The sequence below is a fragment of the Periophthalmus magnuspinnatus genome, chromosome 5, assembly GCF_009829125.3.
Source record: "Periophthalmus magnuspinnatus isolate fPerMag1 chromosome 5, fPerMag1.2.pri, whole genome shotgun sequence".
Taxonomy (NCBI): Eukaryota; Metazoa; Chordata; class Actinopteri; order Gobiiformes; family Gobiidae; genus Periophthalmus; species Periophthalmus magnuspinnatus.
The window spans coordinates 17125356-17149297 of NC_047130.1; the positions used below are offsets into that span (position 1 = coordinate 17125356).

Genomic DNA, 23942 nt, shown 5'->3' on the forward strand with positions numbered 1-23942 from the left:
ACATTTTTTCTGTACAATTTTAAAACTTTATTTATAACAATATCTGTTTTAGTTTGTAAAGTACTCCAGCGAATGAAAGAATACTGTTTTTCCAGGAGAAAGTCTGCGCCTCCATGCATCGTGTACTACAAAAAGCTATGTGTCAGGTTTCATTAAAAAACACAAGGATCAAAAACAAGTCTCAAACGCATTTACGATTCTTTAAAATGATTGTACTTTTCGTTTGACTAAAGACAGATTTAAAATAAGACACAAAACTTACTCAAGGTACATTATGTGTGGTGGTACTTGTCACATGCATTTTAATATGGCTGATGGTTCAATAGGTTGGGTTCACGTGATGCCGTCGTTTAATAGTGAGCTGGAGGACGGGGCAGAAATCTGTAATTACTGGGTCTATCTACAAAAACAACTTCTCTCAATATAAATGGACTAAAGTAAAATTTTAATATAGCTTCAAGAGGAACTGAAGTAACTGTTGTCATTTGAACGGACTTTTAGCCTTTTATTTTCAATGGGAGACCGCAGGGAATACCAGGAGCCACAGGGGGGCGCCAGAGACAAAACACCCAATGCGCTTTGGGTACAAAAATAAAACTAAAAACTTGCAGCCTTTTCTCTTGGATGGGAGACACTTCACCCACATTGCTGAGGATGAATGTGTTGGAGGACGGAGGGGCCGTTTGGCAGCCTCGCTTCTGTCAGTCTGCCCCAGGACAGCTATGACTGACTATAATAGAAGCTTAACAGAGAGTACTGCAACGTAAGGCGCTGTATAAATCCAATGCATATTTCTGGATCATGTTTTCCTGTTTAGGCCCCTGCCCTCCATCTGCAATCTCAACGTCAGATTCTAAAGTCGTGAACACAACCTATTTTCACATAAAGCAGCATTTTTGGGACACAGGCTAAGGACACAGAGCGACCACAATGGTAGCAGTTAGCAGCAGCAGACCACACAAAACAGGGAAATACACAGGGCTGCACGAAATACTGCGAATTTCAAATCTCAAATTGGCAGATGCAGTACTCAGTATTATTCTCACACGAAACTAAATGTATTGCAATTATCATATGCTTTTTCTCCAAATCATATCTAGTAGTGTTGTCACGATACTACAATTTCGATACTAAGGAATAGATTCGATACCCAATACTGATTCCGATACCACGATGACGCTAAAAAACACTCTTTAGATAGATCAAGAGAATGTGATTTTCAACATTAAATGGTAGAACTTTCTTTTATATTCCCACTACGTCCTACTTGTTCTGATTCAGCTCAAGATCATTCTAAACATATTCAGGAAAAGTTCATTTCTGTCCCGTGAATGTGACTTTTTCAGTATCAGTACCTGCTCAAATGAGTATCTAGTTTCGATTCTAGTTTTAGTATCGATAAGTATCTGATTTTTGAAACTTTTGCCAACCCTACTGACAAGACTTTATACATACTTTGGATTTAACACTTCTAACATTAATCATTTCGATATTGCCTGGTTCAAAATATTGCAACATTCAACTTTTCTACGATCTATTTATATCATCGTGCAGCCCTAAAACACAACATCAACAAAGTAATGCACTTAATACACTTAATTGTGGACAAAATTTCAAAATTGAACCACAAAATTTGGCAGGAAAAAACACAAAAGAACATATCGAGAACTCTCTTCCTCTGATTTTAACGCAGTCGCAACTTGCCTTTGGAGGAAGACACTTACAGGCAACTGAATGGAGCAACAAGACGTCCCCTGTACCTTCTACGGCCCTGTATGTTTTAATAGGTTCACGTGACGTCGTAACATTTGAAGCTGAGTTGGAGGACAGGTCAGAAATCTATGGTTGAAGTTGCTGTTTAACTGTCAAAACGCAGATGCTTTGACCTGGTTTATGCAGAGGAGGGTAGTACTCAGTTACATTTACTTAAGTAACTTTTAAAAAATAGTACTTTTCAGAGTACTTTTCTAGCAGCATACAGTTACTCCTACTCCAGTTGTGGTTACTGTTCCCACACAAAAGCGTTATGTCGAGAATATGAAATGATTTGAACACCAGATTTGTGCATTACGTCATGTTTCATCCTTCACATTACATTAACTTTAAATTATAAATCAGATCTTGGGTCCTGACAGCGTTGTTTTTAGTTGAAAGAACTTTAAAATATTACTTTCACAAGGGATATTTGCGAAACCAATCCCTAACAACATCCTGTTAACAGGTATTGATACTTTGCAGTGACGTCATGCTGGGGGATGGGGGTTTCTACATGCAAGTCTATGGCGGAATATTCAGCAGTTACCGTGGACAATGTGTGACCGATGCACACATTAACAAACACTGCCATTTAAGATTGTTTAAAAACTCAAGAAAAAAATTACAAAATGGATTTAAAACAAGACGTGTCCAGGAGGAGTAACCAAACTTGAGACAGAGCAGTGCCCCTAGTTAGCATTACACATGGCCTCAGCTGCAAAGTATCAGCACGCCCCTGCCCTCCATCTCAAATTATAACTTTTCAAATTTGCCTTTTTACAATGTCATGAATGCAACCTATCACCGGACCAAAAACACGGAAACATCTCCAAATGGAATGTTTAACCCGACTCAACATTTCTTCAGTAAAAAAATTCAAAGTGCCTCATTCTTTTGACACGTAACACTGTCAAACAAAGTGATCAACACAATACCTGCTTTACACATCACAGCGTAGGGCCCACAGCACTACACTGGCAAATCTGTGCAAGGAAGACGCAACCATCAGTCATGACATGGGTCTATGAGAAAAAAAAACACATGGGAAAGAAATACTGCAGGAGTCAGGGCTGGGTGATGCCTCTGAAGTAAAACGAAACACAACGGTTTTCATGGTTTTTGAATTATGACTTCGTTTTGTGGAATAGTGCCTGTGTTTATGGTAAAGGGTGTTTTCATTAATTTGTATTAATCTAAACATAAATATTGTACCGTTTATACAAGTTTTGGCCCTTGTTTACATTATGGTTGCTAAGTAACAGTTATGGAATTACTTCTGTGTCATAATTAATGTCCAAGGAAGTAAAATAAACTTAAAAATAATAATAATAAACAAAAAATAGGAGTTGCTTTTAGTCAAATTTTAAATATAATGATGTTTACTATGTTTTAAGCTTAAAATTTTGACTTGAATGGATCTGCTAAAAAAAGTTATTATAACAGTTATTATAATACTTTTAAAAAATACTTTCAGAGCACATCACCCAGCCCGAACTGCAGTATATGGTATCCACAATTTACATCTTATATTAACAAATCTATCCCACAAAATTCAAAAAGAAACAAACATGTACCAACTTTTTCCTGCTTAAATTCAGACAACAAACACGACTTGGCACTGGTGAGATGGAACAACGTCCCATTTTCTTCTATACAATTCATACAAAAATAAAATTGTGTAACTCGCTCCAATGATCGCACATCATATCTGATTTCTGTTCTCCTTGTGTTCACAGAGGTAGTGGCTATTTAGGTAAAGGGTGAAAGGGAAAAGTTAAAATTAAAAATCTCTCTCATAGAAAATGTTATTCGTTTTTGACCAGAGGAAAAAATCTGAAAAGAACAAAAAAATATAATACTGCAATCACATACAAAAGTAGTCCTTCGTTTTGTACATTTTTACAGTGTTCACACTTGATTGGATGTGGTTTGTATTGGTCTAAAGGCATTGAAGGAGATGGGAGGGGCCAGTCTTTAGGAGAGCGGGTCGACCAGCGGTTCTTCGTCTCCGCGGGACAGCAGCTCCTTCTTCTCGTCGGTGCTCGCCAAAGAATTCCTGCTGTTGTGCGCTCCCATGTACAGAGTTGCGTACACCGGGTTTGTGAAGTTTGTCGGCTGCAAACACAAAAAAAAGGATTAAAAGTGAAAACAAGAAATTTGTGAGAATATAGTGGTGGGTTTACAGCCGACACATCAGAGAGAAAAATCTGAACTTTTGTACGATGTTAATGAGTTTTTCCGTCTGCAAAATCCATATCGATCAGTTTATATTAGATCATTTTAATTTTTTAATAACTAAACACATCTATATCTTATGGTACAAAATGTATTGGAATATTGTATTATTGTATGTTACCTTGTGTGTTCTGAGTGTTACCTTGTCTGTTCTGAGTGTGTTACCTAATCTGTTATGAGTGCATTAACTTGTCTGTTATGAGTGTGTTTCCTTGTCTCTTCTGAGTGTTACCTCGTCTGTTACGAGTGTGTTGCCTTGTCTGTTACGAGTATGTTACCTCGTCTGTTACAAGTATGTTACCTCGTCTGTTGTGAGTATGTTACCTTGTCTGGATCGAGAGTGAAGTCTGCGTCCAGCAGCTCTCCCGCGTCATCGTCCGGCTCGCCCTCGTAGATCTTGTAGGCGGGGTTTCCGATCTCCACGTTCATGGCTCCGTTGGTCATCCTCTGGTGCTGGAAGCCCTTGGCCCTGGACAAACATAAACATACAAACAGTCAGTCCTCCATAAGTCCAACATGTAAACAGTTGATTATTATGAAGTGTCACATGACTCTGATCACCACGGCAGCTGAAGGAACAAGAGCAAACAACAACGACGACAAACCCAGCATTTACACAGCAGTCCTGTATCAGTGGTTCTCTCTTGCTCAGATCTTGCAGGTGGAATTTGCCCATTGTTTAATCCGACTGTATTGGGAGCCTACACTCATTTATATGTTTCAGCCGCTTGGCACAGACTTTAACACATGATCGTCTAGTGATTTAGTCTAGTTCAGCGATCATATTCAAATTAGGATTGTTAAAAGTATCAGAAATCAGAAACTAATTGATACTCAAACTAGTATGAGAACAAGTATAAGACACATAGACTAGTATACGCACATGGACCACTATGAACCTACTGGACACTGACGGATTACACAGATACAAGACACATGGGAACAGGAAAAAGTACTACCATTTAATGCTGAAAATAACGTTCGGTATCAGTATTGAGTATCGAGTGTATAACTTGGTATTGAAATTGAGTTCTTGGAAAGCAAAAACAGCTAAAGAACCACTGTTTTACATGGACTTGATCCAGTTAAGACACTTGTCATAATGTATTTGAAATGCTGGGTTTATGGATGCATTCTCAGCCTGTACGAATGTCCTCATCAGAACCATTAAAACCACAAAGTCACAGCACAGTACAGAACAATACCACACTACGATAAAAACAAAACAATAACTGCAACGGCTCAATAGCTTGGCCTGTTAAAAAGATGCACTATGGAACTTTTCTGGTAGAATATCTGTCACCCGCTTGTTTCCACGCGGAGGACGCTTCACCAGAGAAGTTACATTGTGCAGCTTTAAATACACAGACAGATCTATTTGACTGTAGCTTTAATAGATCCGAGCACATCACAGGGCCAATGTAAGCCACACTCTGGTCACCACGGTAACACTGCACAGCCAGCACCACAACAGCTGAAACACAGTCATATCTATACAGAAATGTGCCGTAATATGAGAGTCAATGACAATGGGGAGGGCATCCTGGTTAAAGTTACCCCAGACGTTTAGAGCCAGGTTTTCCCAGTCGGCTAGACCTGAGGAGCAGAGGAAAGAATGTTACAGAGGAAGAGAAAGAGAGGAGAGGAGGAGGAGAAAGGGAGAGAATGAGAAAGGGAGAGGGAGAGAGAGAAAGAGAGAAGGGAGAGAGAGGAGTGAAGGAGAGGCAGAGAGAGGGAGGAGAAGAAGGGAGGAGAGAAGGAGGAAAAAGGGAGAGAGAGAGAAGGAGGAGAGGGATAGAGAGAGAATGAGGAGAGAAAGAAAAAGAGAAGAGGGTGAGAGAGGACAGGAGGAGAAAGAAGTGGTAGAGAGAGGGAAGGAGGAAAGAAAGAGGAGGGAAGAATGAGAGAGGGAGGAAAGAAAGAAAAAGAGAGAAGGGAGAGAGAGGAGTGAAGGAGGAGAGAGGGAGAGAGGAGTGAAGGAGGGAGGAGAGAGGCAGGAGAAACGGACGAGAGGGAGAGGAGAGAAGGAGGAGAGAGGGAGAGAGAGAATGAGGAGAGAAAGAGAAAAAGAGAAAAGGGCGAGAGAGGACATTAGGAGCAAGAGGGGAGGAAATAAAGGAGAGAAGGAGAGAGCGAGGGAGGAAAGAAAGAGAAAAAGGGAAGGGAGAGAGAGGAGTGAAGGAGGGAGGAAAAAGAAAAAGGCAGAGAAGGAGGGAGGAGAGAGAGGAGAGAGGAAAGTGAAAGAGAGATGAAACATTGGGGCATGTTCAAGAATAAGTAAAAGGGAAGATGAAACTAATTTTCTGAGCACAACATCAAAAATCCCACAGAATCACTTAAACATCATGAATCAATCAAAATACCAGTGTGAGATAAGTACAGTAATGAAGGAGGAACACTGTTATAACATGTCTATGAGCCGACTCTCTGTCTTATCAAGGTAAAGGGACAACTGAAATTAAAAATAAGTAGTCCTGCATTAAATACACGGTGAGCTACCATTGTATACAAAAACTACAAGAACTCCATCTGTAAAAACACATTGGATGATTTGGATGACTGTTGTTCATATTTATTTCTTCATAGGTAGTTTGGGTTCCGAAAGTTGTGAAAAGTTTAACATGTAAATATGAGACCAGCAGTGTAAAACGTCAGCTCCACACTGCCCCTTGTGTCCGAGTCTTACCCTCTCATTCTGCGTCTGTACCAGAGCAGAGCCCCCACAGCCAGAAGCACCAGCAGCAGCAGCAGCACCACCGGGATCACGATGGACGCCGTGCCTGAACAAAAACATCAGGTTTAATAGAGACAAGGAAATAAACATGATGTAAACATGCTGTGTTAAAATGTAAGTGAAACTCACGTCCGCCTGTCCCTGGTTCACCACTAGGGGCCAGTACTGCACACCTGTGTCCTGTCCAGCCCGATGAACATCTGCGAACAGGAGATTATGTTAGAGGGTCATCATCAGGGAATTGTAACATGAACAAGATGGAATTTTAAATATGCTCATTCTTGATACCAAAAGTTTCATGTTCTAATACAATATTTGTTTATTTTATTTTTCATCACTGAGTTTTTTTTTTATCAAGAAACGCATCAGTTTGACAATATACATAGGAAACTACTCAGGTTAACATGCTCATCAAATAAGTTCTTTAGGGGCTACAGAGCCGTTTTAAAGCCTCCAGAGAATTATTTTCTGGAATAAAAGTCACACCAGCAAAAAATGCGACTTAAAGTCTGTAAAATACTGTAATTATGTTTTATATATATAATATTTTTGCATTGAAACTTTTCTCGAATTCCCACTTAACTAAAAATGCCAGAACAAAGAAAACGCTGTTTAGGAGCATTTATGGCAAAAGTGGGTGGAGTGGAATTAGGTCAATAACAATAACAACAATAATAACAATAATAATAGTAATAATAATACTACTAATAATAATAGCAGTAGTAGTAGTAAATACATTTCCCTCACCTGCACTCTGGGAGGTGTGTGAGTGAGTTTATTGAACACTGTCCGTTGGCGCAGTACTCGTTGGTGTCACATGTGTAACAGCTGGGCTGGACTCGGCCGTTTGAGCAGCTGAAACAGACAGAACACACTTTAATAATAACACTGTACTATAATGTGCTGACAGTGGAAAAAGCCGAGTTTCCTCACATGCAGGTGAACTCGGGGATGGACCCAAAGCCATTGTTGGGGATACAGCGCCCGTCTCTGCAGTAGTGACACTTGTCGACTTCACACTGGCCTCCCGTGTACTGAGGGAGACAGCGACACCTCCTGGAGCCGTCGGAGCTCTGCAGACACGTGCCCCTGTTCTGACAGTGGCCCTCACAGCTGGCTGCAGCACACAGAAATACACAGGAACTTTTAAGGTCCTGCATAATGCATTGTTTGAGCTTTTGAGCATATTGGTTTAAAATTGAATTATTTCCTTTTCCAGGACAAATAAGAGGCAGGTTTGTGGAGATGCAAGCCTGCTCACAATAAGGACGCATGTTTTTCTATGTCATTCAAAGACATCTAAAATGTCAAAGCATGTTTTTTAAGTCTATGGTGTAGCTAAAAGGTTACACAGTGGAGCTTTAAATGTAAAATGGGGTGAACCTGCTTGGTTTAGTGTCAGATGGTTTGGTTGTGGAGCTGTTTTAATTACTTCTACTAACACACTACAAATTTGAAAATAAATTAATAAAACAGTTGTAATTTTTTGATGATTTTAATGGCTGAAATCGTATAGACTTACTGTACTGGCACTGGTCCCCGAGGTGCTCCGGGGGGCAGTGGCATGTCGGCTGGTTGCCCGCCGTAACCGAACACGTCCCTCCATTTTTACAGTAGCCGCTGCAGGTGCGGAGGTTACAGGTCGGGCCCGTGAACCCGGTGAGGCAGCGACAGGTGGGGGAGCCTGGGGACAAGACACAACTCATTACATAAATGTTTTAGTGTCTGTGAACCAGGCAGTGATGGTGGTGTGCTGTTAGCATGCTAGGTGTTCTTGGGAGCTGTGAAAAATTCTTATAAACTCATCATGGTGAATAAATAGGATGCTTAGACTACATAAGGTAAGTGAGGAATAACTTTTAAAATGGACTAGTTCTGTTTTTCATGTTTTTAAGAATAAAAAAAAAACATTTAAAGATTGTACACCAAATATGACGTCCAAACAGTTACAATTAATCTTGTACTAGCACCAATAGAGAGGTGCAGTACTGGTGTCTGACCTGTAGGGGACGGTGTGCAGGTGCCTCCGTTCCTGCAGTAGTCTCTGCACTGGTCCAGTTCACAGCGATCTCCTCCGTAGTTTGGCTGACAGCGACACTTGGGCTGTTTGTGAGCGTTCAGGAAACAGCTGCCTCCGTTCAGACACTGCACGAGGCATGGGCCGCTAGGGGGCGCTGTGGAGTAAAAGTGGAGTTGTGAAGTGAGCTCCTGATGATGGGACTTTTTGTGTTTAGGCTAAATTTAATTCAATGTATTTTTTCTGAAGTCAAAACTCACAGCAGATCATTAACTCCAGTATTCCGAGTCATTTTTTGGCTATTTTTAGAGCTTTCAGGTCATGTATAAAAGTGGGTGTGTCCTGGCTCCAGTCGCCATTGAAAATACAAGTACTGTGTAACATCACACATGACTGCCCTGATAAAAGCCAGGTGTTTCTGATCACAAACACCTGGCTGCAGGGGCTGATTTTGAAGTGTGGATACCTGTTAGACCAATCACACTGCTCCTTATACCTCCAGACTCCGCCCCTTCTCCCCCCTCACTCCCCCCTATACTCCCCCCCGGCCCTGCCCAGTTTAGCAGCTCTAATTGAAATGTGTTTTTAGTCCCACTTTAAATGTTAAGGTTCCTTCCTTAACTCAAAAATGTTGGGATAATATTTCTTACTAGCATATTCATTCAATAAACAGAGAAGTAAGGATCTTTGTACTTTGCATTTTTTTCAATTTCTTTCAGTAAAAATAGAGATTTATATTTTAGGAAAAAGTTGGTTAATATGACGTCATTTTGCCTTTAGTTTTGTAGATCCTCAGATGGACAGAGTGAGTTGTTTAAAGAGTTGTGTCCTGTTAAACTGCCTGTATAAACTCACAGATGGGGGACAGGGTGGGAGTGGGCAGCTCCACACATGTGCCATTGTCCAGTGTTCTTCCATTGGGGCAGGTGCACACAGGGCCACTGGGGCTCAGCAGACACAGCCACTCACACTTCTTCCTGTCACAGGGGTTTGTCACTGGAAACACAAAGTATCGTCACAGATTATGCAGGAGAATCAAAATTTGAACAGTCCTGCAGATTAGAAGTAACACAATTTCCTTCCCAAACATCAAACTCTCCTGTGTTATGTTAAAACCTGCCAATCCTGTAGTTTAGACCTAAACGTGTTCTGAAAGGCGTATGCTTCTTAAACTTGTGCAGCTAAATAAATTCTTGTGATATTAATGTGGCATGATCCCGCTGGCGTGACAGGACTGGACCAATCACAGAGCAGCACTGATGTTTGGTTGGATGCCAAAGGTGAAGCTTGTAGTGTGGATTACAAGCTCCCAAACAAACCAAAACAAACATGGCGGCACCGAGAGAGATACTTCAGCCTATTATTATTATTATTATTATTATTATTATTATTATTATTATTATTATTATTATTATTATTATTATTATTATTATGTTGTTGTTGTTGTTGTGACGCTCCAGCCAATCAGCTTCAAGTAGGAGTACTGGCATGAGTCATGTTATATTGGTTCTTGCATTAGTTGTAAACATACTAACTCTATATAGTATAAGGATAAAGCGTTAAAGAAGCATTGTGTAACTTTTCTTGTTGCGAGTACGCCACCTGCTTATCTTGCTTAGAGTTTGATACAAGGCAAAGTAATAGAGACAAGCAGGAGGTGGACCTGTCCCAAAAAAGTTACGCAGTGCACCTTTAAGCATCTACATACAAAGTACAGAATGTGGATAGACATAAGGTAAAGGTAAAGTATAACTGCACATGTCTGCAGCAGAGTTTAGTTATTGAATGTATATTAAAGGGTCTATATTACACAAAACTGACTCTTGTGAACTTTAAGTCATGTTATAATGCTGTTACCTCCTCAAAAAAAGACCTGGAGATGTGTTTTGTTTCATTCACACATTTAACACACAAACCCTGCATATTCAGTTCTTCTCTCAAACTGAAAACACTCTGTTCCACCTTGTGATGTCATCATGTGGTAATACAGGAAATGCTCCATTGTGTTTTTAAACTCCACACACCTTCACTAGACTCATTTGGATCATTTCAGCCCTGGAAGTGCCAATCTCTACTAAACAAAAGGTGAAACGTAGCTGTTAACTTGAAAACTACCACTTTTGAGCTTTGGAGATGTAAATTGACTCCAGGTGTGTTTTTGAGGAGGTAACATTATAACGCAGTACGGGCCGTGCAGGATGGTTCTGGACTCACTTTCGGGCTGCTTGTAGCGGTGGTACAGGACCAGGTCTGTGGCGTGGTTCATTCCTGTGGTCAGATTCTCAACTGGACCTTTGCCAAATTTATTCACCCTGAACACGTAGTTGTTGATGTAGGTGACGCCGTAGATGTAGTCCTCAAACACGTCGATGCTGAACGGCTGGTGGATTTCTGAGAGAGAGAGAGAAAAAATAGTATTTATAGTAGTATAAATATTATTCATGTGTTTGATATTTAAAGGAACTGTGTAAGATTGACCTGTCCATAAGTTTGACCTATTTGAAAATAAGAAAATATGAGGTAAACATGTTCAAATCAAACATAACTTTTAATGATAACAACTGTAATACTGTTTATTCATAATTACTAGAACACTGGACATGATGCCAAGTTGTTTATGTTATAATTTGGTGTTTTGGTGCAAGACGATTATCCAATGAGAAAGCAGAATGAACGTCACATGACTCTCTTGTGTTGCCAGGTTCAACGCTGAAATCCAGTTGGTTTAAACCTAAAAAGACTCTTTGATCTGAATCCTCACTACCTAAACGTCAGTACGTACAGCCAGTTGTGGATGAAGTAATTAATTTTGTTACTGACACAGAGGTAAAAAGTTACTCAAGTAAAAGTATTAAAGTACCTGTTTAAAAATGTACTTAAAGAGTAAAATGTAAAAGTATTTCACGCAAGTGTTGATTTGTTAAAGTGTAAATGCAGAGATATCGTTTCAAAATGAGACATATTTTGGTCACAGTGTCAATACGAATTGATTTCCTCATTTTTTCTTATGAATTTATTTTTGTTTTGCTCAAAGCCGAAGCGTGAACTGGAAAACTTTAGTCAGGATGTTTCCAGGAACATGGTAAAAAATAACCCCTCAAGTCATATGAAAAGCACTTTTTACTTTTCAGTCCTGTTCAGAAATGTAGTGAAGTAGAAAGTACAGATACTGCTCTCAAATGTAGTGAAGTAAAAGTAAAAAGTACACACTGTAAAATGTACTTTGAGGGCCCATATTACACTGTTTTCTGATCTGTTTTAATGTTGTTTCTTCATCACAAACAGACCTGGAGTTGTGTTTTGTTTCATTCACACATGTTTAACACACAAATCCTGCAGATGTAAGATGAGTTCTTCTTTCAAACTGAAAACCCTCTGTTCCACCTTGTGATGTCATCATGTGGTAATACAGGAAGTGCACCACTGTGTTTTTAAACTCCATACACCTTCACTAGAATCATTTGGATCATTTCAGCCCTGGAATTGCCAGTCTCTACTGAATTAAAGTTAAAAGGAGCTACTAACTTGAAAACTACCACTTCATGACATCACAAGGTGGAACAGAGCATTTTGAGCTTTGGAGATGTAACAGACTAATAATAAAGTGTTACTCAAACATGTGTGAATGAAACAAAACACAACTCCAGGTCTGTTTTTGAGGAGGTAACAGCATCATGGCATGGCTTAAAGCTCACAAGTGTAATATAGGATCTTTAAGTAAAGTACAGATACTTTACTACTTTTATTCAGTTACCTTCCACCACGGCCTCCAGCTTATCAATAAAAGGTAAACAGTCCATATGCTGAGAATGAGAAACTCTCTATCTGCAGGTTAAGGCTCTGGACATTTCTATCTCTTCAAACTTTACAAGTGCAGGTCACATACAGTTCCTTTAATTTGATAATAAAACTTTAACTGATTTAAAAATATAAATTCTTACTATTCTTGATGCTGCTGACGGCGACCACAGCGTCACTGCCGTTGAGTCGAATGCTCCCGATCACTGAGAGTTTGGCATCCGCCCAGTACAGACGCTCATTAAAGTAATCCACAGCCAAACCTGGAACAACAATCAATAAACTTTGGCTTACTTAAATAAAATAAACTTTCTCCATAAATAAGGCAAGACAAGGGAAGTGTATTTGTATAGGAAAGTACTTTACAGAATAACAAAGGCTTTAAAAAAAAAACAGTGCAGGCTAAAAGAACTAAAACCATATTAGAAACAATACATTAAAAACAAGAACACAAACATGGCATCTGTGCAAAGGAGGATATAAATAACATACAGATAATTATAGATAGAATTAGAAATAACATCAAAACTTCACTGTTTGTCCTGAACTTGATCGAGTTCATCTGGGACCAGACCACAGAGAGAATGGTCCAAATCACATGTCATTTCATTTATTTATTTAGAGCAGATTAATGAACACAAGACGTCAGTATATATCCATGCAGTATTTTAAATGTGCTGTATAAATAAAACTTAATTAAATTGAAGCTTCCTTTTCAGTTGAACAAAAATATATATATAAATAAATTCTATTCATGACAGTATTTGCATCAAAGGTTCATTGACAGTAATAATTTCGATGTACAGTGTTGCTATAATAACCATTAGGCATTTTTAGGCTGCAACAGAAAGAAAAACATCCTAACAATGGCCAGAACAAGAATACAGCGATGGTACGGAAACAATGAGTATAAAGTGGAACCAACACTGATACGGAGAAAGTACAACATGACAATACATATAACTGGTCTCTCTCTGTATCAGACCAGACCAGGTATTTATGGAGAAATCTTTATGAAAACGTTTGCATTACTTTTGTTGTATATCAAGTGGTTCGAACAGTAGGTACGCTAAAATGTCCATAACTTCTCAAATGATAAGTTCTCTCCTTGTTACCTCTCTGCAAATTAGACTAAAAATATTTAGTCTTGGATGGTAGCAATGTTTCTGTCATTTTTTAAATATTTTTGCCATGAACTATTTGTTATTTGAAAACATTTTTGCATTAGTTTCAGCTCTAGTATTAATAATATTCAGATATACAGAATACTTCATGTACTTAACCTGTTGCAGTTGTATTTTACCTGTTGGCCACTGGATGTTCTTCTCCACCAGAGTCTCTCTCATGGTGCCGTCCATCGCAGCCGTCTCGATCTTAGGATGGTTTCCCCAATCGGCCCAGTACATTTTTCTGTCCAATGAAAATAAATACTTTAATATAAACTCTATCAGCAAATCCACAAATATAGAGCTTATAAGTTATTAGTTGGGGATTGGGTCGACAAATGTACAGACGAGTTTATGTTTCATGTGGTTAGGCCCAGTAACTACAGCGATATTAACCATAAAACAGGTGAAAACATCTACATTTTGACCGTTGACTTAAAAAATTGTGTTTTTAGACCCAACCATGAACGTCAGATGCATATGTAGCCATCTCTTATCACAACTGCTCCTTCAGGTGTAACAAGAACATCATTTTTATCTCAGTTTGTACAGCAGTATGAGTACAGTCCACGTCCTCCCTCACTTACCCTCTGTGTGGGTCGACCACGATGGCGTAGGGTTCGTCGATCATCCCGGAGATCAGGGTTTTGCGATGGCGTCCTCCGGTCAGCTGAGCCACTTCGATCACGTCCCGCCCTGAGTCGGTCCAGTACAGGTTAGCGGCCACCCAGTCCACAGCGATGCCACGCGGCATCTTCAGGTCAGGGATCTAACACAAACATTCATTCATAACATTATTTCAGATTTAAGATGTTCCAGGGACAAGTTGGAGGAAAAGATTAGAATTACTCAAGTTTTTCATTGCAACACAACCAAAATGTAAAATTATGCTGTTATTTCACTAGTAAAAACTTACATACTGTGGCTTTAAGTTTAAGGTGCACTTTAATATCCCTCTGTGAAATGTCACAGGGGAAACCTGTCAGGACTTTAGCTGGAGGATTTTAATTTTTTATTACTTTGGCTCTGATAAATGTTTTGTCCTTTTCTTTTCTGGAGGCAGGGATGAGACTTAAACGACAAAACTGAAAACTCCTTTTTAACCTTCTTTCATTTGTGCTTTATTGTGTTTTGTTCTATCTCTCCCCATATCTCCATCTATCCATCTCTATCTATCTATCTACTTATCTCTTTCCATCTCCATCCATCTCTGTCTCCATCTTTAACTGCCTATCTCTCTCCATCTACCCATCTCTCTCTGCACCTGTATCTATCTCTTTCTATCTCTATTTCCATCTCTATCTATCTACCTATCTCTCTCAATTTCTCTCTATCTCTCCATCTCTTTATCTATCTATCTATCCATCTATCTATCTCTCTCTCTCTCCATCTCTATCTCTAAGCATCTATCTCTATCAGTGTATCTATGTATAGATCTATATATCGATTAAAAATAAAATAACACACACTTATTTACTCTAAATACTTTTCTGAATGTTTTTTCTCTTTCTTTGCTAGAGCTTATAACAATAATTTGGATAAAACCCTGAGAGAAAAAAAGAAAAAAACTAAACAAAGCATCAGCCTACGCAAGAATACACAAACGCACCTCCAGACACAAAAGTACCTCCAGACACAAACGCACCTCCAGACACAAACGCACCTCCAGACACAAACGCACCTCCAGACACAAACGTACCTCCAGACACAAACGTACCTCCAGACACAAACGCACCTCCAGACACAAACGCACCTCCAGACACAAACGCACCTCCAGACACAAACGCACCTCCAGACACAAACGTACCTCCAGATGTGCGACCCTGGATTCGGCCTGGCGTCGGTTGCGGTTGCTGTTGGGGGAGGAGGATGTGGACGGGAGGTCGTAGGAGGAGATGCGTCCCGTGTGCCAGTTGGTCCAGTACACTTTGTTGGTTTTGATGTGGACGTCCATGGCGTTGATCCGAACGTTGGCGTCTCCCTGAAAGATCTGCTCATACCTCCAACTCGGCACGCCCGGGTCCAGGCTCCGGATCTCGTTGTCATCGGCGATGTACAAAACCTGACGCAGAGCTGAGAGAGACAGAAACAGAGTATTAATGTAGAGCAGGGGTGTAGAACTTTTCTCATTAAGGGCCACATATAAAAACACAGACAAAGCTGAGGGCCGATTGAGGGCCATAGACTGGTCTCCAATACAGTGAATACTTCAAATCTGTGTGTTTATTACAAGTTAGACTGAACCACTAGACCTTTATTCATGCACATCCTCAGTGGGACACATTAAATATTTGATATGAGCTTGTTAAAGTAGATTTTTAGAAATGTACATTAAAAAGTAATGTTTAAGGTAATATGGGCCAATTCACCTGGAAGCTTGAGGGCCAAGAAAAATTGGTCTGAGGGCCGCATTTGGCCCCCGAGCCACAGTTTGTGCATGCCTGATGTAGAGGATACAGTCCGTGTGGAAAATTTGAACTTCAGTTTTAATTGAAGATCAAAATATGACTTCACGACTTTTCTTGATATGACAAGTCTGTACAAAAACATGGCCAAATCTGGAAACGTTTTTTGAAATATAGACATTTTGACTACTATACAATTATAAATACTACTGTCTACTGTAATCCCTCAGTCATCCAGGTCTGATCCATAGTAAAAGAAAAAATGTAATTCTGTAACTGCAATGATATTTATAATATTTTTTCTCACAATACTTAAGATTAAGGTGCACTTTAATGTCCCTGTGTGAAATGTCACAGGGTCAGGACTTTAGCTGGAGGATTTTTATTTTTTTATTACTTTGGCTCTGATAAATGTTTTGTCCTTTTCTTTACTGGAGGCAGGAAAGAGACTTAAACGACAAAACTGAAAACTCCATCACCCTTTTACCTTCTTCTTTCATTTGTGCTTCATTGTGTTTTGTTCTATCTCTCTCCATCTGCATCTATCCATGTCTATCTATCTATCTATCTATCTATCTATCTATCTATCTATCTATCTATCTATCTATCTATCTATCTATCTATCTCTATCTATCTATCTATCTGGCAAGCCTGTACAAAAACATTGCCACTACAATATATACCATTTATACTATTATTGACACTACTCTCTATGTAATCTCTCCAGGTCTGATCCATAATAATAAAAAAAAAAAAAATAAAAAAAAAAAATATATATATATATATATATATACACACACATATATATATATATATATATATATATATATATATATATATATATATATATATATATATATATATATACATATATATATATATATATATATATATATATATATATATATATATACATACATATATGTATATATACATACATATATGTATATATACATACATATATGTATATATACATACATATATATATATATACATACATATATGTATATATACATACATATATGTATATATATTGTCAACTGGACAAAATTTGAGTGAAGATGTCTGGCTGCTCGTCAGATCTGGTCAGATCACTGGTGGACCCTGCCTTATATCTGTCTGAAGGGAGGAGCTAACTACACTGAAACTGTAAACAGTTGTTGTTTTCAGTTTTTGTTTGTTAGCTCAGTCTTATGAGCTACATTAAGTGTGCACTATGCCTGAGTCATATTTTACATGAGATCAACCTCAAACCTAAATCAAACCAATGAAAACAATAGTGCTAGCCAGTATGCTAATAGAATGCTAATAGCCAGTATGCTAATAGCATGCTAATAGCCAGTATGCTAATAGCATGCTAATAGCCAGTATGCTAATAGTATGGGAGGTCCCTTTAGGTTGAAGTAGAGCATTTATGTGGTTCTGTTTAGCTGTGCATGTGACTGAAAGGGTTTATTCTGCCTCTTCTCTTTTAATGTTAACTTTATGTTGATTATTTGTGATTACTCATGTTTTGATTTGTTATATTGTGATTTCCTGTTGTCTTTTTTATTCTGTAAAGCACTTTGAATTACTTTGTGTACCAATTGTGCTATAGAAATAAACTTGCCTTGCCTATGCTAAATATGACTCAGGCACAGTTCACACTTAGCGTAGCTCATATTATAAAAAAAGCGTGTACTCACAGTCGGCCTTGCACGTGTCGTTGATCCTGCTGAAGTACTTGTGACAGCTGCACTTGTGAGAGCCTTTGGTGTTGTTACAGATGTGGGAGCAGACTCCAAACTCACTGCATTCATTCTTATCTGCAAACAAAACAAAACGGTCACAGGCCTGGAGACAGAACATGACCCGTCCAATGTACATGTAGAACAAGGCCGCAAAATACTGGAGAAACAAAGGAAAGGCATCCAGCTGTTTGCAGAAGATATTTTCATACCTCATCACTACAGCCTTTACCATCAGCTCTATTCAAACTGCAATCAACCTCGAAACCCTCCAAAACCCGTCTTTTATTGTAAATATCTATGTTTGGGTGTGTACCTTGGCAGCGGTTGTGTCCGACGGATTTGAACCCGTGTTTACATGAGCAGAAGGAGTCGGTGCCGTTTATAACACAGTGAGCCTCGTCTCCGTCTCCACACACGGAGCTGTTACTGCGGCAGTCGTTCAGAGCGCCATCTGAGAAGAGAAATGGGGAAAAATAAGATAAGAGAACATTTATGCGCAATGAGAAATTCCAAAAGTAACAGCAGGTGAAGAAACAGAATCAAAATATTATGATACAGAATCTGCAACATGTCTCATAAAAGTTGTCTGCAAACTAAGATTATTTTAAAGGGCCCATATCGTGCTATTTTTTATCAGTTACTGTTGTTTACTCATCACAAACTTACCTGGAGTTGTGTTTTGTTTCATTCACACGTTTAACACACAAACCCTGCATATTTAGGCTGAGTTCTTCTCTCAAACTGAAAACACTCTGTTCCACTTTGTGGTCATCATGTGGTAATACAGGAAAAAGTGCTCCTCTGTGTTTTTAAACTCCACACACCTTCACTAGAACCATTTGGATCATTTCAGCTCTGAAACTGCCAATCTCTACTGAACTCAAGGTAAAAAGGAAGATGTTAACTTTAAAACTACCACTTCATGACATCACAAGGTGGAACAGAGAATTTTGAGCTTTGGAGATGTAACAGACTAATAATAAAGTGTTACTCAAACATGTGTGAATGAAACAAAACACAACTCCAGGTCTGTTTTTGAAGAGCATTGAACAGCATTATAACAGGACTTACATCATGAGAGTCCATTTTGTGTAATATATGACCTTTAACCTCCATTTTACATAAGCAGACCTTGCTTGTTGCAGTTGAGCTCGTCGGAGCCGTAGTCCTCGCAGTCGTTGAAATAGTTGCAGCGTAGGTTCACACTGATGCAGCGGCCGCTCGAGCACTGGAACTCGTCCTTATGGCAGACGGGAGGGGAGGGGGGCACTGTGCGGGGGGCAGAGAGAGAGGGGGCGGAGTTAACATGACCAGTGTGGGACATCCCCCCGATAATCAAGATGAAATTATGAACTTGAACATTATGAACATTTTGTTTTAAAGGGTAATGCTGCTTTTAAAATAGAGAAACCAGGTCTAAACCACGACTAAACCAGGTCTAAACCAGGTCTAAACCAGGTCTAAACCAGGTCTAAACCAGGTCTAAACCAGGTCTAAACCAGGTCTAAACCAGGACTAAATCAGGACTAAACCAGCGCTAAACCAGGACTAAACCAGGACTAGGCCAGGTCTAAACCAAGACTAAACCAGGACTAAACCAGGTCTAAACCAGGACTAAACCAGGACTAAACCAGGTCTAAACCAAGACTAAACCAGGACTAAACCAGGACTAAACCAGGACTAAACCAGGACTAAACCAGGACTAAAACCAGCCCTAAACCAAGACTAAACCAAGACTAAACCAGGACTAAAACCAGCCCTAAACCAGGACTAAAGCGGGTCTAAAACACTAGCTCTGGGTCAAACTGGGACCACCGAGGACAGTGTGACTCATATGACGTACAGCAGTTGAGTTCGTCGCTCTTGTCTCCACAGTTGTTGACTCCATCGCAGCGTTTGGACACAGGCAGACACACGCGGTCGTTATGACAACGGAACTGACGCGTGGGTGGGCATTGGAACCTCACTGAGGGGTAAAAGAACAGTAAATATAACCACGCATTTAAGCCATAGATTAATACGATTAAAGATCATTTATAAGATGAATGTGATTGCACAGTGATTCTTACCACACTGCTCTGGGTCCTCGTCAGAGTTGTCTCCACAGTCGTCCTCTCCATCACACATCCAGCCCAGAGGTTTGCACAAGGTGTTGTTGCACTGGAACTCATCCAGGGGGCAGTGTCTATCCACTACAAAGATGAAAGGGATGTGGACTTAGTTGTACAGTATTTAGGAGAGCTGTTATGTGATCATGTTTTAGTTCAGATTTTTCAGTGAGGCCTTCACCACATGTTTTATCCTTTGGTTAAAGGCTCCAATTTATGCAAAACTGACTCTTGTGAGCTTTAAGTCATGTTATAACACTGTTACCTCCTCAAAAACAGACCTGGAGTTGTGTTTTGTTTCATTCACACATGTTTGAGTAACACTTTATTATTAGTCTGTTACATCTCCAAAGCTCAAAATGCTCTGTTCCACCTTGTGATGTCATGAAGTGGTAGTTTTCAAGTGAACAGCTACTTTTACCTTTAGTTCAATGGAGATGGGCAATTCCAGGGCTGAAATGATCCAAATGATTCTAGTGAAGGTGTGTGGAGTTAAAAAAAACAGAGTAGAGCACTGCCTGTATTACCACTTGATGACATAAGGAGGAACAGAGTGTTTTCAGTTTGAGAGAAGAGCTCAGTCTAAATATGCAGGTTTGTGTGTTAAACATGTGTGAATGAAACAAAACACAACTCCAGGTCTGTTTGTGATGAGGAAACAACATTAGAACAGAGATCAGAGAATAGTGTAACATGGACCTTTAAACAAGACTTTGCTTTGCGAGCAGCAACTAACAATGAATGTGACTAAATATTACTGTAAAACAGCTGGATTTTTCCTGAATATTTTTAGAAAGGATCTAGTATAAGATCACAATTTGAGTTGAAACTTGTATGTTTTAAATAATCAAAACTGTGGATTCCAAATTTCTAAACTTTTCCTAGGTATTAAAATAGATTTTAAAATTGTGCACTTCAGGGCTACCGTACATATATAAACCATGGCTGTGTCTGAATGTCTCCCCCAGCCCCTCACCCCTCGTTCACTCCACTTGTGTCATAAATAATGATCAGATTGGACTGGCACAAGTCTTTATGGACTAATAATAATCACACAAGTTTATGTTAAGATGTTTTATTCATAATCAGGATCAACAGTGAAATAAACCAGAGCTTCTCTCTGCTTCATTCAGTCGTGTTGTGTCCAGTTAAAGACCTGTCTCTGTCCCCTGTTGTTTATCCAACTCTCACAGTGCATGATGGTCTATATTGAAAGCTCTAGTGAGGACTGATGCCCACTACTTTTCAAAGTGCATTGTGGGAAATTTTGAGTCCACTAAAATGTCGTAACCCTAAATAGTGCCCCCTGTAGGAAGAGTGTGGACATTCAGACACAGCCTCTCACGAAGTATGTTGCTCACCTCCGCTGTCACACTGCTGCTCATCGCTCCCGTCCAAACAGTCTGGATCTGCATCACATCTCCAGCGAATGGGAATACAGTGTCCGCTTTTACACTGGAACTGGTCACTGTCGCACTTCAGATCACAACCATTCTGCAAAAAAATAAATAAAAACAACACGTCCTCTTTTTAGGGTCGTCAAAAGTATCGCAAATTCTAGTATTGAAACTAGACTCATTTTTGCAGGTATCAAAACTAAAAAAGTCACATTCACAAGACAGAAATGAAGCTTTAGAATGATCTTGAGCTGTATCAGAACAAGTATAGAATAATATACACACATGGACCACTATGGGACCTACCAGGACCACTGAGGGATTACACAGATATAAGGCCCATAGACTGTAAATATAAATGACATAACTAACTCTACTCATTTGTATCAACATTTTGAACATTTTTGTATCCTAACAACACTGCCTCCTTTAGCTCCACAAATCTACAGCCAGAGTGAACCAAGCCAAGCAGAAAATAGAAACACGATGGTTTACCTCGTCTGATCCGTCTGAGCAGTCATGATCTCCGTCGCATTTCCAGCGCCCGGCGATACAGCGTCCATTGGTGCAGGCGAACTCGCTCTCCGAACACTGACGAGGCACTGGGGGACAGAGGGGGATGTTAGCAGATTTAAAGGACAGATAAAAGTCAAGATGGAGCAGAGAGGTGTGGGAAAATGCAAGGAAAGAATAGAGGAGTAAACTGCAACCAAAGGGCTTCATAGAAATACAAGGAAAAAGGAGTTATTCAAGTAAAAGGTTTGAAGTAGAGGCCACAAAAGCACAGGTAAAGAACTGGAAGAGGTACAAAATATAGTAGCCTGGCCAGCACATGGGTACATCTGGATGAATACTTGGCAGGGTTAGACATAGGTGGGTTAAGTGTCCTGCCCAAAGGCACAACGGCAGCATTCATCTATGGGAGCTGTAATCGCACAGCCAGTCTGTGGGGCAGTGGATCTGATCGCTCGACCAGTGATGTTTATGTCGAGAGAGGGATTGGAACCACCGCTCTCACAGAAAATCCAGACTAAAAGATAAGAATTAGACCAACTCTGTGTAGAAAAGAGACTAAATGAGCTGGACAGGCTACAGAACAGGAACTACTGGGATGAACAGGGCGAGCAAAGGCCGAGAGAGTATCAGACATAAGGGACGAGGAAGAGAGAGAGAGAGAGAGAGGAGAACGAGAAAGAGGAGAGAGGAGAGAGAGAGGAAAGAGAGAGAGATGAGAAAGGGAGAGGAGAGAGAGGAGAGACAGAGGAAAGAGGAGAGAGACAGGGGAAAGTGGAGAGAGAGAGAGAGAAAGAGAGGGGAGAGAAAGAAGAAAGAGAGGAGAGCGGAGAGAAAGAGGAGAGCGAGAGAAAGACAAAGAGAGAGAGAGCAGAGAGACAGAGAGAGAGGAGAGAGGGGAAAGAGAGGAGAGAGAGATAAAGAGAGAGAAGAGAGAGACAGAGATAAAGAGAGGAGAAAGAGAGAGGAGAGAGAAAGAGCCTGGTGGAGCTGAAAACCTACCTCTGCCACAGCCCAGAGAGATGCAAAACAAACATGAGATGAACACATGAAGTGAAGTGAATGAGACAAGTGCGTAATGTGTTCAAAAACACACACACAGAAGATATTACACACAAACACAAACAACCACACACACACATACACAGAAAATACCACACACACACACACACACACACAGAACCAGACACACATACACACACAGAAGATACGCTTCGCCGGTAAAAATATTTCAAACAACACTAAACCAGAGGTGAAAGGAAAACTCAAAAGCTAATGTTACTTCATAAACTACTACTACTACTACTGCTGGTACTACTACTACTACTATCCTTGAATATGAGTAATGTTTTTGTCTGTTATACTCAGGCTAAAGTAACTACAGGAAAGAAACCTTGGTAAAAAATAACAGCCTTTGCAATGTGCCAATTTGATCCAGTCAAATAGTGATTTTGAGCTCTGTTATAATCCATAATAAAACATAGACCCATACCACACTTGTCTTCGTCTGAGTTGTCTCCACAGTCGTTGTCATAGTCACACTGCCAGCGCCCGGGAACACAGCGGTTATTCTTACAGCGAAACTGGTACGGCTCACATGTCCTTTCATCTGTGGACCATACAAACATTAAAATTCAATTCATATTTAGCATAACCGTTCAGGCCCTTAATGGTACTCTCACACCTATTAGCACACAGGCTATACCTATTATTTCCCTTGTTTACATTACGGCCTGAGGATGGAGTTGTAAATAGGAGATAGATGATGTCTAAGGCCACATTCCTGTTCAAAGATGGATTATCTTTCCTAACAAAAAAGCGCTAAAATAATATTTAACAGCTGAAGTGCGCTCTTACCACACTCCTCTTTGGGTTCGTCTGAGGCGTCTCCACAGTCGTCTTCTCCGTCACACTTCCATCGAGCCGGGATACAGCGACCTGAGTCTTTACACCGGAACTCATCCACTCCACACGTCATCTGGGCTAAACACACAAAGGACAACGTTATTATCACACACTTATGAAACTCAGTGATATATATTCTTTAGTACTAATGTTTTTGAAGTAATGTACCAGTGTAACAC

The 23942-nt window shown here is 39.8% G+C and overlaps 1 protein-coding gene across 4 annotated transcripts in view; it reads right to left on the minus strand.

The window, feature by feature from the left end:
* Positions 1-3: 3 nt before the first annotated feature.
* Positions 4-23942, minus strand: part of LOC117371683 (low-density lipoprotein receptor-related protein 1-like) — a 258778-nt gene continuing 234839 nt past the window's right edge. For all 4 annotated transcript variants that reach the window (XM_055222032.1, XM_033967384.2, XM_055222034.1 and 1 more), the window contains 23 exons: positions 23716-23841; positions 23351-23467; positions 21841-21947; positions 21310-21442; positions 19910-20032; positions 19684-19806; positions 18972-19109; positions 18154-18291; positions 17796-17915; positions 15513-15778; positions 14293-14474; positions 13843-13949; positions 12683-12802; positions 10956-11132; positions 9597-9737; positions 8725-8898; positions 8247-8408; positions 7658-7841; positions 7472-7579; positions 6854-6924; positions 6677-6770; positions 4315-4459; positions 4-3870 (listed from right to left, as the gene is read on the minus strand). In XM_055222032.1, the coding sequence (XP_055078007.1) occupies positions 3730-3870; positions 4315-4459; positions 6677-6770; positions 6854-6924; positions 7472-7579; positions 7658-7841; positions 8247-8408; positions 8725-8898; positions 9597-9737; positions 10956-11132; positions 12683-12802; positions 13843-13949; positions 14293-14474; positions 15513-15778; positions 17796-17915; positions 18154-18291; positions 18972-19109; positions 19684-19806; positions 19910-20032; positions 21310-21442; positions 21841-21947; positions 23351-23467; positions 23716-23841 (3197 nt within the window). In that variant the 3' untranslated portion in view covers positions 4-3729. The remainder of the gene's footprint in view (positions 3871-4314; positions 4460-6676; positions 6771-6853; positions 6925-7471; positions 7580-7657; positions 7842-8246; positions 8409-8724; positions 8899-9596; positions 9738-10955; positions 11133-12682; positions 12803-13842; positions 13950-14292; positions 14475-15512; positions 15779-17795; positions 17916-18153; positions 18292-18971; positions 19110-19683; positions 19807-19909; positions 20033-21309; positions 21443-21840; positions 21948-23350; positions 23468-23715; positions 23842-23942) is intronic.